This window comes from Oryctolagus cuniculus, chromosome 5 (assembly GCF_051225735.1).
Source record: "Oryctolagus cuniculus isolate XC-2025 breed Fujian yellow rabbit chromosome 5, ASM5122573v1, whole genome shotgun sequence".
Classification (NCBI taxonomy): domain Eukaryota; kingdom Metazoa; phylum Chordata; class Mammalia; order Lagomorpha; family Leporidae; genus Oryctolagus; species Oryctolagus cuniculus.
The window spans coordinates 112,837,402-112,850,061 of NC_142871.1; the positions used below are offsets into that span (position 1 = coordinate 112,837,402).

Consider the following 12,660-nt stretch of genomic DNA (forward strand, 5'->3'; position numbering starts at 1 on the left):
ATTTAGAGCTATGTTGTCTGTAATGAACTGACAGTAGTTTGTGTGCTACCCCTTATCATCTTAGATTCTACTACAAGAATTCGATACTCGGAAACCTCAGTATGAACAACTAACAGCAGCTGGTGAGGGAATTCTGAGCAGACCTGGAGAAGACCCTTCTTTACATGGGATTGTGAAAGAGCAACTAGCAGCTGTGACCCAAAAATGGGAGAGCCTAACAGGACAATTGAGTGACAGATGTGACTGGATTGACCAAGCTATTGTTAAGAGCACACAGTATCAGAGCCTGCTGAGAAGTCTTTCTGATAAACTGAGTGACTTGGATAATAAACTCAGCAGCAGTCTGGCCGTGAGCACACACCCTGATGCTATGAACCAGCAATTGGAAACAGCCCAAAATACGAAGCAGGAAATAGAGCAGGAAATGAAGCAGATAAAAGTGGCCCAGGCCCTCTGTGAGGACTTGTCAGCGCTGGTCAAAGAAGAGTACTTGAAAGCAGAACTTAGTAGGCAACTGGAAGGCATCTTAAAGGCATTTAAGGATATCGAACAAAAAGCAGGTGTGTCTATCTTCTTTTAATGCACATATTTCCTGGTCAGAATAGACATCAAAAATTGCCCATTTATGAGCCATTGGCACTAACCCAGGACCCTACAGATTTGACACCCTAATTGATTTGACACAGACAAGAGAGAGAGATGATGGTCTGCTGGCAAAATCCACATAATGAATAAAAATTTTGGGTAACCCGAATGAGCTTTTTAACGACGTAGTTGCTTTTGCTGTGTTACATAGTCTTACTTCTCCAGAAAGAGAGACTGTCAATCACTCATCTGCTCTTACTTTGTTTGATGCTGCTATAGAAAACTCTTTCTAGAGAGATGTGTGGAAAGAGTTGCATTTGGCACAGTTTTCCTCTCTTACCTCTGGCAGCCAGAATTCTGTGCCACATGTGCTGATAGCTGTCAGAGACAGCAATAATTACTTATTAGAATTCAAAAGTGCTAATCAAAAAAGGGTACATTTTGCTGCTGCATTTGTTCTGTTTAAAAAGCCATACCAGTTTCTATATTTTCCACATAGCAATACTCAATTTGTATTTTTTACATGATTGGACTTGTTGATCACAGTGTCGATTATAGGCATATTCCTTTATTTGACACAATGCTGATATTTGCTATTATTGTTATCATTCTTCACATTAAAAACACCTTTGTGTGATAGGGATTAAACTCAGAATTTTAACACGTATAATTTTCACCAACGCTGCTCTTAGTGTCACCAATTTGCAGCTGGGGTATGTAGCTTTAGCGGCATAATCATAGGCTGAGAATCTTGCAGCGCTGAAGAGATTAAGCCAGGTTGCAATCTCATTCAGGTCCTGTGTGCTACATTATGTTGCCATGTTTTATGGGATGGGCCATTTGTCAACTTAACCTAGAAATTTGCAGTTGTCCATTCCCCATACTAGAATGAGCAAGACACTACCATAGTCAGCCTTGGGTACTGTGACTGCATCCTGCACAATTGTGCATTTTATCTATTCCCACAAACTTTCCCCCCTCTCTTCTGCCTTCTGCTTCTTAGCTTGATTTTCTCTTCTCTTGTTATGCCTTCCTCTTGCTTCTTTTTCCTCTTTAAATATAATATAAGTTTAAGTGTAGTTCTAGTGTTAAGAGCCCTTGCTTTTAGACAATTCTGTACCTTTGGGCACTTTCTCTTGCCTTTCATAGATTAAATTAAGAATAAAAATGTCTATAATTTCATTTTTAGAGAATCATGTCCAGCACCTTCAGTCGGCCTGTGCAAGCTCTCATCAATTTCAGCAAATGTCTAGAGATTTTCAGGCTTGGCTGGATGCAAAGAAAGAAGAGCAAAACAAGTCTCTTCCAATATCAGCTAAACTTGATGTCTTAGAGTCATTAATTAAAGAACAGAAAGACTTTAGTAAAACCTTGACAGCCCAGTCTAATATTTATGAAAAAGCCATCGCAGAAGGTGAAAATCTGCTACTAAAAACACAGGGGTCTGAGAAGGCAGCCTTGCAGTCCCAGCTTAACACGATTAAAACCAACTGGGATGGATTTAATAAGCAGGTGAAAGAAAGAGAAGATAAATTAAAAAATTCATTGGAAAAAGCCCTCAAGTATAAAGAGCACGTGGAGACTCTCCGGCCTTGGATAGACAAATGTCAAAACAACCTGGAAGAAATAAAATTTTCCTTGGATCCTGCTGAAACAGAGAATTCTATTGCCAAGCTAAAGTCTCTGCAGAAGGAAATGGATCAACACTTTGGAATGGTAGAATTACTAAACAACGCAACCAACAGCTTTCTCAGTGCCTGTGAGGTCGATAAAGAGGTTGTCACAGATGAGAATAAATCACTGATGCAGAAGGTAGACATGGTCACTGAACAACTTCACAGCAAGAAATTCTCTCTGGAGAACATGGCCCAGAAGTTTAAGGAATTTCAAGAAGTTTCCAAAGAAGCTGAAAGGCAGCTTCAGTGTACAAAGGAACAGCTGGATGTCCATGACTCCCTGGGGTCCCAGGCTTACAGTAACAAATACCTGACCATGTTGCAGTCCCAGCAGAAATCACTTCAGACTTTGAAGCATCAAGTAGATTTAGCCAGAAGACTTGCACAGGACCTTGTGGTAGAAGCCTCAGACTCAAAGGGAACTGCTGATGTTTTATTACAAGCAGAAACCTTAGTTCAAGATCATGGTACGCTGAGTCAGCAGGTTGATGACAAGTGTTCTTTCTTGGAAACCAAGCTTCAGGGTATTGGGCATTTCCAGAATACCATCCGAGAAATGTTTTCTCAGTTTGCAGAGTTTGATGATGAACTGGATAGCATGGCTGCAGTGGGGAGAGATGCAGAAACATTGCAAAAGCAAAAGGAAGCTATAAAAGCCTTCCTGAAGAAATTAGAAGCCCTCATAGCAAGCATCGACAATGCCAACAAAACCTGCAAGATGATGTTGGCCACAGAAGAAACCTCTCCTGACCTCGTGGGAATCAAAAGGGACTTGGAGGCATTAAGCAAACAGTGCAACAAGCTGCTAGACCGAGCACAAGCCAGAGAAGAGCAGGTGGAAGGGACAATTGAGCGACTTGAAGAATTCTACAATAAATTGAAAGAATTTTCTACTCTACTCCAGAAGGCTGAAGAACATGAAGAGTCCCAGGGTCCTGTGGGTATGGAAACAGAGACAATTAATCAGCAGCTAAATGTTTTCAAGGTAGGAAATTCTTCCTTCTCACTGAGCGTGTTTATTATTAAACGAAGTGTCTTATTGGCATAGGAAAGAGATGGCTTATTTTGTGGAACCCTCATAGACTGTCACACAGTGTTGAATGGGCATGTTAGGGGGTGATACCCAGGCAGGTGGGCCAGTTCCAGGTTTACTTAGGATTTGTTTTTCATGGAATTAATGCCCGAGACAAAATTGAGAGATGAAAAGGGAGCTTGGGAACGTTCCAGGCAGGCCTGAAACTGATATAGTGAGGCTTGTTGTAATGTCATTCATGATTCTGGTCTGTACTGACCAGAACTGGCTTTTGAACTCTGATGTTGTTGTTTGTCTCTTAGCATTTTCCTTGATAGTGAATTATAATCATTTCCTGCTCTTTCTCTTTTAATAGTCTTCTCATCTTAATTTCTTCTGTAGACTTTTTTCTTCTAAAAGTTCATGTTTTAAAACAGAGTAGAGTTCCATGTTGTAATCCTGGCGCTCCAGAGCCCTAGGAGTAAATCATTTTTATTGGACTCTAAGTTCTTTGGTACCAAGAAATGTCTGCCAATTTGATAATTCTCAAGGATACTTAATGGATGGGACCTTAGATAAAAATGAAGGGCCAGCTTCAGTAACATTGGATTTGGCCTCATTTATGATAGTAAGAGCAGAAGTTGCATCTCAACAAGGAGTAAAATATATAATCTGAACATAGAGATCCAAGTATCAAGCTTCTGATGCACGGGTCTAGTATAAGCCTTTGGAAATGTCACGAGTCTTGTTCTAGTATGAGGTGGGTTTTGCTGTCTGATACAGAGTGCCACAGGTATGTTGCAACATTGGCACATAGAAGACAGTCACTTGAAATTAAATTTGCAAAAGTACAAGTTCTGTCTCATGGGAAATGAACATAAGTGAAATGAACCTCCAAATTCCATGTTGTTTTATTTGTGATTTCTTTTCCTTGTCTTCAGTAACATGACTTAAGTGATTAGATTTTGAAAAAATTTGTTGCATAGAACTTCACTTTTCCTATTTTTGTTATGCTTATTTGCTGTTTATTAAGTGCCTTTGAGGACCAGTTCATTTGAGGTTTAAAAATCTGTGATTCTGTATTTAGATTTTGGTTTTTCAAGATGAAGGAAAACCACCTTACTGTAGACATTTCTCCCTTCTTACTGTATCAAATTTTCATTTTTCTGATATGGAGAATAAAGATTTGATATGAGCAAATTCTGTGTTAGAAAAATGCAGTCCTGTGGCAATTGCTGTTTCTAAGACAGAGTTTGGGAGTGATTCTTCCCCAGACAGAAAACTTGGGAATTTTCTGTAGAACTCTGAAAAAATTTGAATATTAGATGACAGTAATCAAGCATTCTCTTTTACTAATGAAATGTATCCATGTTTGATGTCTTTGTGAAACATGGGTCTAGATTTTCTGTGCATTTGTGTAGAGAAAAGAATAAGCTTTCATTTCTCTTCCCTGTTTCAATACTTGTAAGGAAATGAGCAAAAATAATAATAGTGGTGCTGCTGCTTGTAGATCTCACCCTTTGTGATTCCAAGCTTTTGCAACAGTGAAAAATGTGGCTCTCCATGTGGAAAATTAAAAATAAGAAAAAATAATAGATAGGAGTTTTCTTCCTATTGGCATTGAGAGTGTTTTGCAAACTGAAAAGCATCAAGTAAGTGTTGTTACCGTTAATAGCTGCAGAGATTGTCTTGTTTGATTGTGAAGAAAATCAGAATGGTCATTTCTCCTAGAGTAAGACATTTATCATGCTGTGTTTATTTTCTGATTATTGTGGAAGGAGTTGATTGACTTTTTTGAAGTTCAGTAATCATATGATATACTTTCAGTGTCTTAAAATCCCATGTCTAGAAGATAAAAGTTCTGAAGTCAACAGATTATTTGCATTTAATATATTGCAGCACCACAAGTAAAAAGCAAAAAAAAAAATAACAAGAATATGATGATGGCAAATAAACACGGCAGTGTACTCAGCCACTAATTCCATTTCTTTGTGTTTGTGCATCTAGTCTAAAAAAATAGTAATGAAAACAAGCGGCATTTATTGTGGGCTTACAGATGGGTGAAGCGCTGTTCTGAACTCTGTCTTCAAGCCTGTCAGCAGTGGTGAAAAGTAGATGCTATTCTTCTTCTATATCCTAGGGAGCAAGAGTGGCTTGCCCCAGATCACACAGGTTTTAAGTGTCAGAGCCTGGATGCAAATAATGCAGGGCTTTGTGTTAACTTTATTCATCCTGTTTCACATCTGATAGTTCCTCTGGAGGATTTGCAGATCCTTTGAGTTGTAGCCTATTTTGAGTGGCCTGAATGATCCGCCATTGCTCATTTTAATCCAGAATTATCAGAAGCACTGACTTGAGGAAAGTGTTCATAAAACTGGCTCTTGGGAGAAGCATGATGCGCATGGGCAAAGCTGTCTTAGAAACTGATGTCATGTGGTTGTGGTGATGGTAGCGGTGCTGGTGCTGCTGCTGCTGCTGATCCCAATAGTTATCACTACTGCTACTACTGAAACCGAACATGTCATCGTCTTAGGGATTCTATCTTTCTTAAAGTGGTAAATTAACTTGTTCACAGTTCATTTAGCTTGGTTTCTGTTGGGCCTTAGATTTTTGTTAAAAATTGTTTTCATACAGTTTTTTAGAAAGTTTTTTTTTCAAGTAGAATGATTTGTATTGTGTGAAAAGCTAGTTGTAATTTCTAGCAATGAAACGGAGACACTCCCAAGGACTTGGTATATTTTTGTTATAGACATTGAAGTATAATCCAGCCTGACATTAATCTGTCTGGTAGCTTTAGTTTAACCTAATGTCATGGATAAAATCCTATAACAATTTTTCTTCATACAAAATTGCCTTCTGAGCCGGGCAGAAGCATAATAATAGCTATTACCCAGTTACTCAGTAGGAGGAGCCTTGTATTCACTGAGAGGATAATAGATTATTCAATGCAGGTAAAACAGATGTCCCTACTTTCATCCTTTTTTTCAATCCTAAAAATTAATGTAAGAAATAGCAGTTAATATTTTATTAGGCGTCCTTGAAAAGATAAAATTTATGATTAAGTTACCAATCTAACGCTTAAAAACAAATACTATTCTAAACACAATATCCTGATTGACTCTTAGTGGAAAATAACCTGGGATTTTGAAACTAGATTGATGTTACACTTTGTGTTAGTTCGCTTGACATTTCATAACTGTTTTGATTATATAAATTCTTTTTTAAAAAGAGTTATTTATTTGAAAGGCAGACTAACAGAGAGGTGGGGGGAGAGAGAGATTGATTCTTCCATCTGCTGTTTCACTCCCCAAATGGCTACAACAGCCAGGGCTGGCCCATGCCAAAACCAGTAGCCTGGAACTCCATCCTGGTCTCCCACATGAATGTTGGGGACCCAAGCACTTGGTCCATCATCCACTTCCTTCCCAGACCCATTAACAGGAAGCTGGATTGGAGGCAGAGTAGCTGGAACTCGAACCAGCTTTCCGATATGGGATGCCAGCACTGCAAGCAGCAACTTAACCTACTGTGCCGTAATGTATAAATTCTATGTGTGTAAATTCTGTTGTCCACGTGTTGTCCTGCTTTTAAACACGAGTCACTGGACTAACTTGTCTGAAGAGAAGTGTTTTCTATACTGTTGGTAACTCAGAGTACTATTTTTCTTCTTAGACTGCTGTTACAACTAAATTATATGTACACTTATAAATTGGTGGGTTGAATAGCAGTAGATTCTGTTTTTCTCTGAGTAGGAGGAAGGAAAAGCCCTTTGATATTCCCTGTATCTTTATCTCATGTTTTAAAACACCTAGCTCAAGATTATCTTCAAATCTAAATTATTAAATAATGTTAATGTTTGCACATTTTATTTATCAAAGGCATATATAACTGAGTATGTAAAAGGAGTACATTCCAGTAATTCCTGTGATGTCACTAACAGCCAATCAGATCTTCTGACTAGCATGATGTCATCATTATCACCATATTGAATTGATTTAATTTCAGTGAAGATCAAAGCAACTTGATGTTTTTAATGGATATAGACAGTCACATTGTCGCTACATCTGTACCCCTTCCCACTTCCATCTAGGCCATGGTTTAGAAGAAAAAAAGCCTTACCACAGAACTTGCCTACTGTTTATCTCTGGTCACTCTGTTGCTGCCCCAATTGTTATTTATTTTGTCCTCACAAATGAACATATCTCTGATTTAAGTCTCTCTCAACTGAAAATTTCATTTTACTTTCAAAGTGGAAATAACATTACATAAAGCAGAGGATTTGAAAGCCAATTTGAAACCTAAGAGAAAGACCAGAACACATGCCTCATGAGACTGTAATAAATTTTCTGTGGTCCAGGTGAAGGCATTGTTTAACCCAGCTGTAAATAGTAGTTAAACCTTAACATATTAGGTGACAAAATGGCGAAGTATCGTGAGGCTAGAGAAGCCAAACTGTATGATCACAAATTTCTGATTAAGGCATTTAAGAGATGACCTGAAAACAAGCTCTGTGATGTCACTGTATTTTTAAAGATAAATCAAACCATCCAAAGAATGTTTTAATAGCAATTTTTTAAGTGTGTTCATAATGTTAAATACAGAGGTCGATGGTGAACCGTTCTCCATTTGTTTGGACAAAGGGGAAATTAGATAAAGCTACTGCAGAAGAGATGCTTGTTAGGAAAAATTCTTAACAGACCAAATTTTGGTTAATCAGACTATATCAGCAAAGGGATTGCATTATACCGTCCTCTGGTATTTGTACAAGCAAAAATGTTATCACTACAGAAACTCCATCTAGACGCTTGGGCTTTTATAGGAAACTAACATTATTTCATACCATTTCAAAGTGGCATTTACGATTTCAGGAAGAAAGAATACCACATAGGTTGGGCAAAAAGGAAGCTCCACAAAGCAAAGATCACAGCTAGCTTTTAATAATTGGAAACTGATCAGCTGTATAATGTTAATATTCTCCTCTGCACAAATCAGACATAACAGACGGATGCCCTCTTTTTCTATATCATGTAAGGACTATACGATACTTATATGAAGGGGCTGTCAAAAGGGAACTTGACAATGTTGGCTCTGTATCCAATTTTGCTGTTGTGCTGTGACATAGCCTACAATTAATTTCTACTGATTCATTTAATATGGGAGAATTAAAGTAGGTTGTTCTGAGGACAGTTACAGTTAGAGATTTTATAACGAAATTTTCAGCAGTTGTTGTTACTTTGTAACTGAGGATGTCTATATTACCATTTTAAAGTCATCTTAAAAATCATAGACTGGCCGGCGCTGCAGCTCAATAGGCTAATTCTCCGCCTGCGGCACCAGCACCCTGGGTTCTAGTCCTGGTTGGGGCACCGGATTCTGTCCCGGTTGCCCCTCTTCCAGGCCAGCTCTCTGCTGTGGCCCGGGAAGGCAGTGGAGGATGGCCCAGGTACTTGGGCCCTGCACCCCATGGGAGACCAGGATAAGCACCTGGCTCCTACCTTTGGATCAGTGCGATGCCCCGGCCGCAGCGCGCCAGCCGCGGTGGCCATTGGAGGGTGAAGCAATGACAAAAGGAAGACCTTTCTCTCTCTCTCTCTCTCTCTCTCTCACTGTCCACTCTGCCTGTCAAAAAAAAAAAAAAAATCATAGACTTCCATTAGATAGAGAGACCTCAATAATTTATTTTACTGATGTGGAAAGTTGCTTAAAGGTGTGTTGTGTCTGTGTGTGAGAGAAAGAAAAAAAGTTGCTTTGGTAGAATGGGATTGTACATCAGTTTCTTGATTAGAAATTTAATTGATAAATATTTTTAAAATATTTATCTTGGCCTGTAATCATTTAATAAATAATGACATAGGATAGATAAATATGGCAAGTGTAAATTTTTAAAAAAACTTTTGGAGCTGTTCAAGAATTAGGGTACTGCAGCAGGTATTTAGTGGTTAAGATGCTCCCGTTCCATACTGAAGCAGCTGAACTTGATTCCTGGCTCTAGTGCCAAATTCCAGCTTCTTGCTCGTGTAGAACCTGGGGGACAGCAGTGATGGCTCAGGTAATTAGGATCCTGCCACCCATGTGGGAATCTGGGATTGAGTTCCTGGCTGCTTGCTCCTTCCCCACTCATGGACATTATAAGCGTTGGGGAGTGAATCAGCAAACAGTGGTTTCCAATCTCTTTCTCCCACCCCCATCTCCTTGGCTCTCAAAATTTTTCATCTTTACACTTACATTTTTATTCCATGTTTCCATGAACATTTTGAATTACCCTGGAAGATATATATATAAATGTCAGCTTTTTTAAGAGCTTCCAGAAAACAAAACTGCATTAATGACCTCTATTCAAGTTCCTCCAGAGAAACCAAAATTGAACAAAATCTGAAAACACTTTTCATATTAAAATAATGACCAAAGAAATAAAGTAATCCTGAAATTTATTTATTAAGTTTTTATTTTTATTTGAGAGGCAGAGAGAGAGAGGGGCAGGGAGAAAGAGTTCTCATTGGCTGATTCACTTTTAAATGCCCAGGGCAGGGCCTGATGTGGAAAGTTGCTTAGAGGTGTGTTATGTCCGTGTTTGTGAGAGAAGGATAGAAACAAATTGCTTTGGTAGAATGGGATTGTACATTGGTTTCTGGGCCAGGGCAGCAGATGAGAATACAGTTCAGATCTCCAACTAGTATAGAAGGAACCCAATTAGTGGAGTCAGCACCGTAGCAAGAATTGAAGCTAGATATCTTTGTTACCAGAACAGTCCCTTTCCCTGGTGCCAAATCAAAATAACAAGAATAAGGTTTGGGGGTGAAGGAAAGATAACATTTCATCTGTTGATAAATTAGAGGGTAGCAGACCTCAGGGTCTCAACGTCTGCTGTCTGTTGGATGAGGGTGTTCGGGGACGTATAAAGGGCGTACTGGATGGTGAAATCACGACAGAGCTGCAGGTCTGTGGTGTCACAAGCCAAGGCTTGTCACCAGATCCATGACAATACGTTCCTTCTCTCTCTCCATCATGGTGGTCCTTGAGGTGGTGAGATTAGATCTAGCCTGACCAGGTCCTCCTGTTCTGCAGAAGAAGTTGAGATAAGGAGCAGTGCAATCTGTGCCTCTGGACATGGGCAGGCAGGAAGCTAGTATTCAGGCCCTGAAGCATCGACTTCCCAACTTTACATTGAAGTAGTTAAGCATCATCGGTTTGTGTTATTTTTATACCTGGTTATACACTCTGGTAACTGGTGTCTTAACCATTGGGCGAATCACCCACCCTGATAAGTTTATTTTGGCCCCAAAATATTTTGAAATACATGCATAATTTGTTCATAGTGTTCATTTCCATGAGCTTTTAGAAGGTTCCTCATATATACATATATTTTAATTAATTAGATTATATATAGAATCATTTCCTGTTAAAATATTTTTTAACTAATGTTACCTGTAAATCTCACTGAAGGGGGGGCAGGGAAGCATAGTCTTCGTATTATAGTGATTTACAGGAAGATTATCAAATGCTTACATTAAGAAAAATACCTGTCAAAATCAGACAATGAATCTATTAATTGCTTCTAAGTTTAATTACTTTTGTGGTGAGGTCTGGATATTCTTCCTTTTACATAAAAACTGTTTTCCAGGGAAACAAATAGCCTACATACTCATCTGATGAATATCAAAACTCCTTGGTCATTTATTTGAAGAAGTTAATTCATTAGAAAACTAAAAATATAGGATGCCTCCAGTTTTCATTAACTTATGGCATATCTGTTGTAAGGAGAACAATAGAAACTGATGCTCCTAAGGCCTATTTTTTAACTCGGAGCACAAAACACACATCTCTCATTTAGTTTCTAATCCAGATTTCAAGAGCTATAACTATTGTCAGTTTTAATGGATAATACCACATTGACTTAAACATTTTTCATTTACTATGCATTGAACTTCTTAATGTCTACATTCTTCTCTGAAATCTCCATGTTTCAGTTTATAAAATTAGTCTTTAAATTTTCTATGAAATGAATTGCTGCCCTTAGTGGTGAGATTTGTTTTATGAAACTCTCCTTTTTAATAAAAGTCTTTAACCTTAATGATATCAGATAAGGAAATGGCACTGTTTTGCTTATAATTCAAATAGGATTTGTGCATTTTTTCCAAAATAATCTAAGTTATTAGATAATTTAGATGGATCACATCTGGTCATACAGTAAGTAAAATTACATTTTGAAAACATTTAGCATTGTGAATTCTCTATGAAATAACAGTGTTGACCATTTTCTCAGGGAAACATTTCTCATCTTATTCATTGTGTGTTTCTCTCATTATGAAAATGTGAGAGATCAGATATCAGGATCCAGCTTAATATATCTTGATTTTTATCAACATTTAGAGTAGCTGTATAGACCAAATGTGGGAGGGAAGATAAACCAAGCTGTTATGCTATATATGTGTTCTTTTATGTCATCCAGATATTTCTTTGGAATGTTATTACAAGTAATAAAGATACATGTAAATTATTTCTATAATTTCATAATATATTATACAGTAACTTGAATCAGAAAATGACAGGTTTAGTAAAATAGGAATTTATTTATTAAATAAATGACCCATACTTAGACATAATCAACCAGGGGACGTTTTCCCATAACATTCCTTTCATTTTCTCATCTTTATTTCCCACCCTAACGTAAGTTACGTAAGGACAGAGTTGGCTGTGTCTCTGTGCACATCATTTTCCCACTGCTTGCTCACCATGGTGTTTGGCAGATAATGAGCACTATTTATTCAGTGTTTGAATTTATGAATGAATTATCTATGCAGTTTTAAAAATGTACTTCCCACCTCAAACATGGTATTAAATATTGCTCTTAACTTTTTTTAATCCTGGTCTCTAAATATTCATCATAGGAAGGGCTGGCACTGTGGCTCAATTGGTTAATTCTCCACCTGAGACGCCAGCATCCCATGTGGGCACCGGGTTCTAGTCCCGGTTGCTCCACTTCCAGTCCAGCTCTCTGCTGTGGCCCGGGAGGGCAGTGGAGGATGGCCCAAGTGCTTGGGCCCTGTACCCGCATGGGAGACCAGGAAGAAGCACCTGGCTCCTGGCTTCTGATTGGCACAGTGCCGGCCGTGGTGGCCATCTGGGGAGTGAACCAATGGAAGGAAGCCCTTTCTCTCTGTCTCTCTCACTGTCTATAACTCTACCTGTCAAATAAAAAAAAAATAAAAAAATAAAAAAGATTCATCATAGGCATGTTTTCTTTTTATTTTAATGTTTATTTATTTATTTGAAAGGCAAAGAAACAGAGAGTGAGCAAGCTCCCATCTACTGGTTCAGGGCTGGGCTGGTCGAAGCTGGGAGCTGGGAGTTTAATCCAGGTCTCCTACATGAGTGCAGAACTCAAGT

At 38.4% G+C, this 12,660-nt stretch overlaps 1 protein-coding gene across 50 annotated transcripts in view; it reads left to right on the forward strand.

Moving 5' to 3' along the window:
- Positions 1–12,660, forward strand: part of DST (dystonin) — a 483,923-nt gene that overhangs the window by 383,725 nt on the left and 87,538 nt on the right. For all 50 annotated transcript variants that reach the window (XR_007923259.3, XR_011388661.2, XR_016233970.1 and 47 more), the window contains 2 exons: positions 65–560; positions 1,775–3,246. Coding sequence is in view for 44 of the 50 variants with exons in the window: in XM_051855540.3 (XP_051711500.2) it covers positions 65–560; positions 1,775–3,246 (1,968 nt within the window). In the remaining 6 variants the exon portion in view is untranslated. The remainder of the gene's footprint in view (positions 1–64; positions 561–1,774; positions 3,247–12,660) is intronic.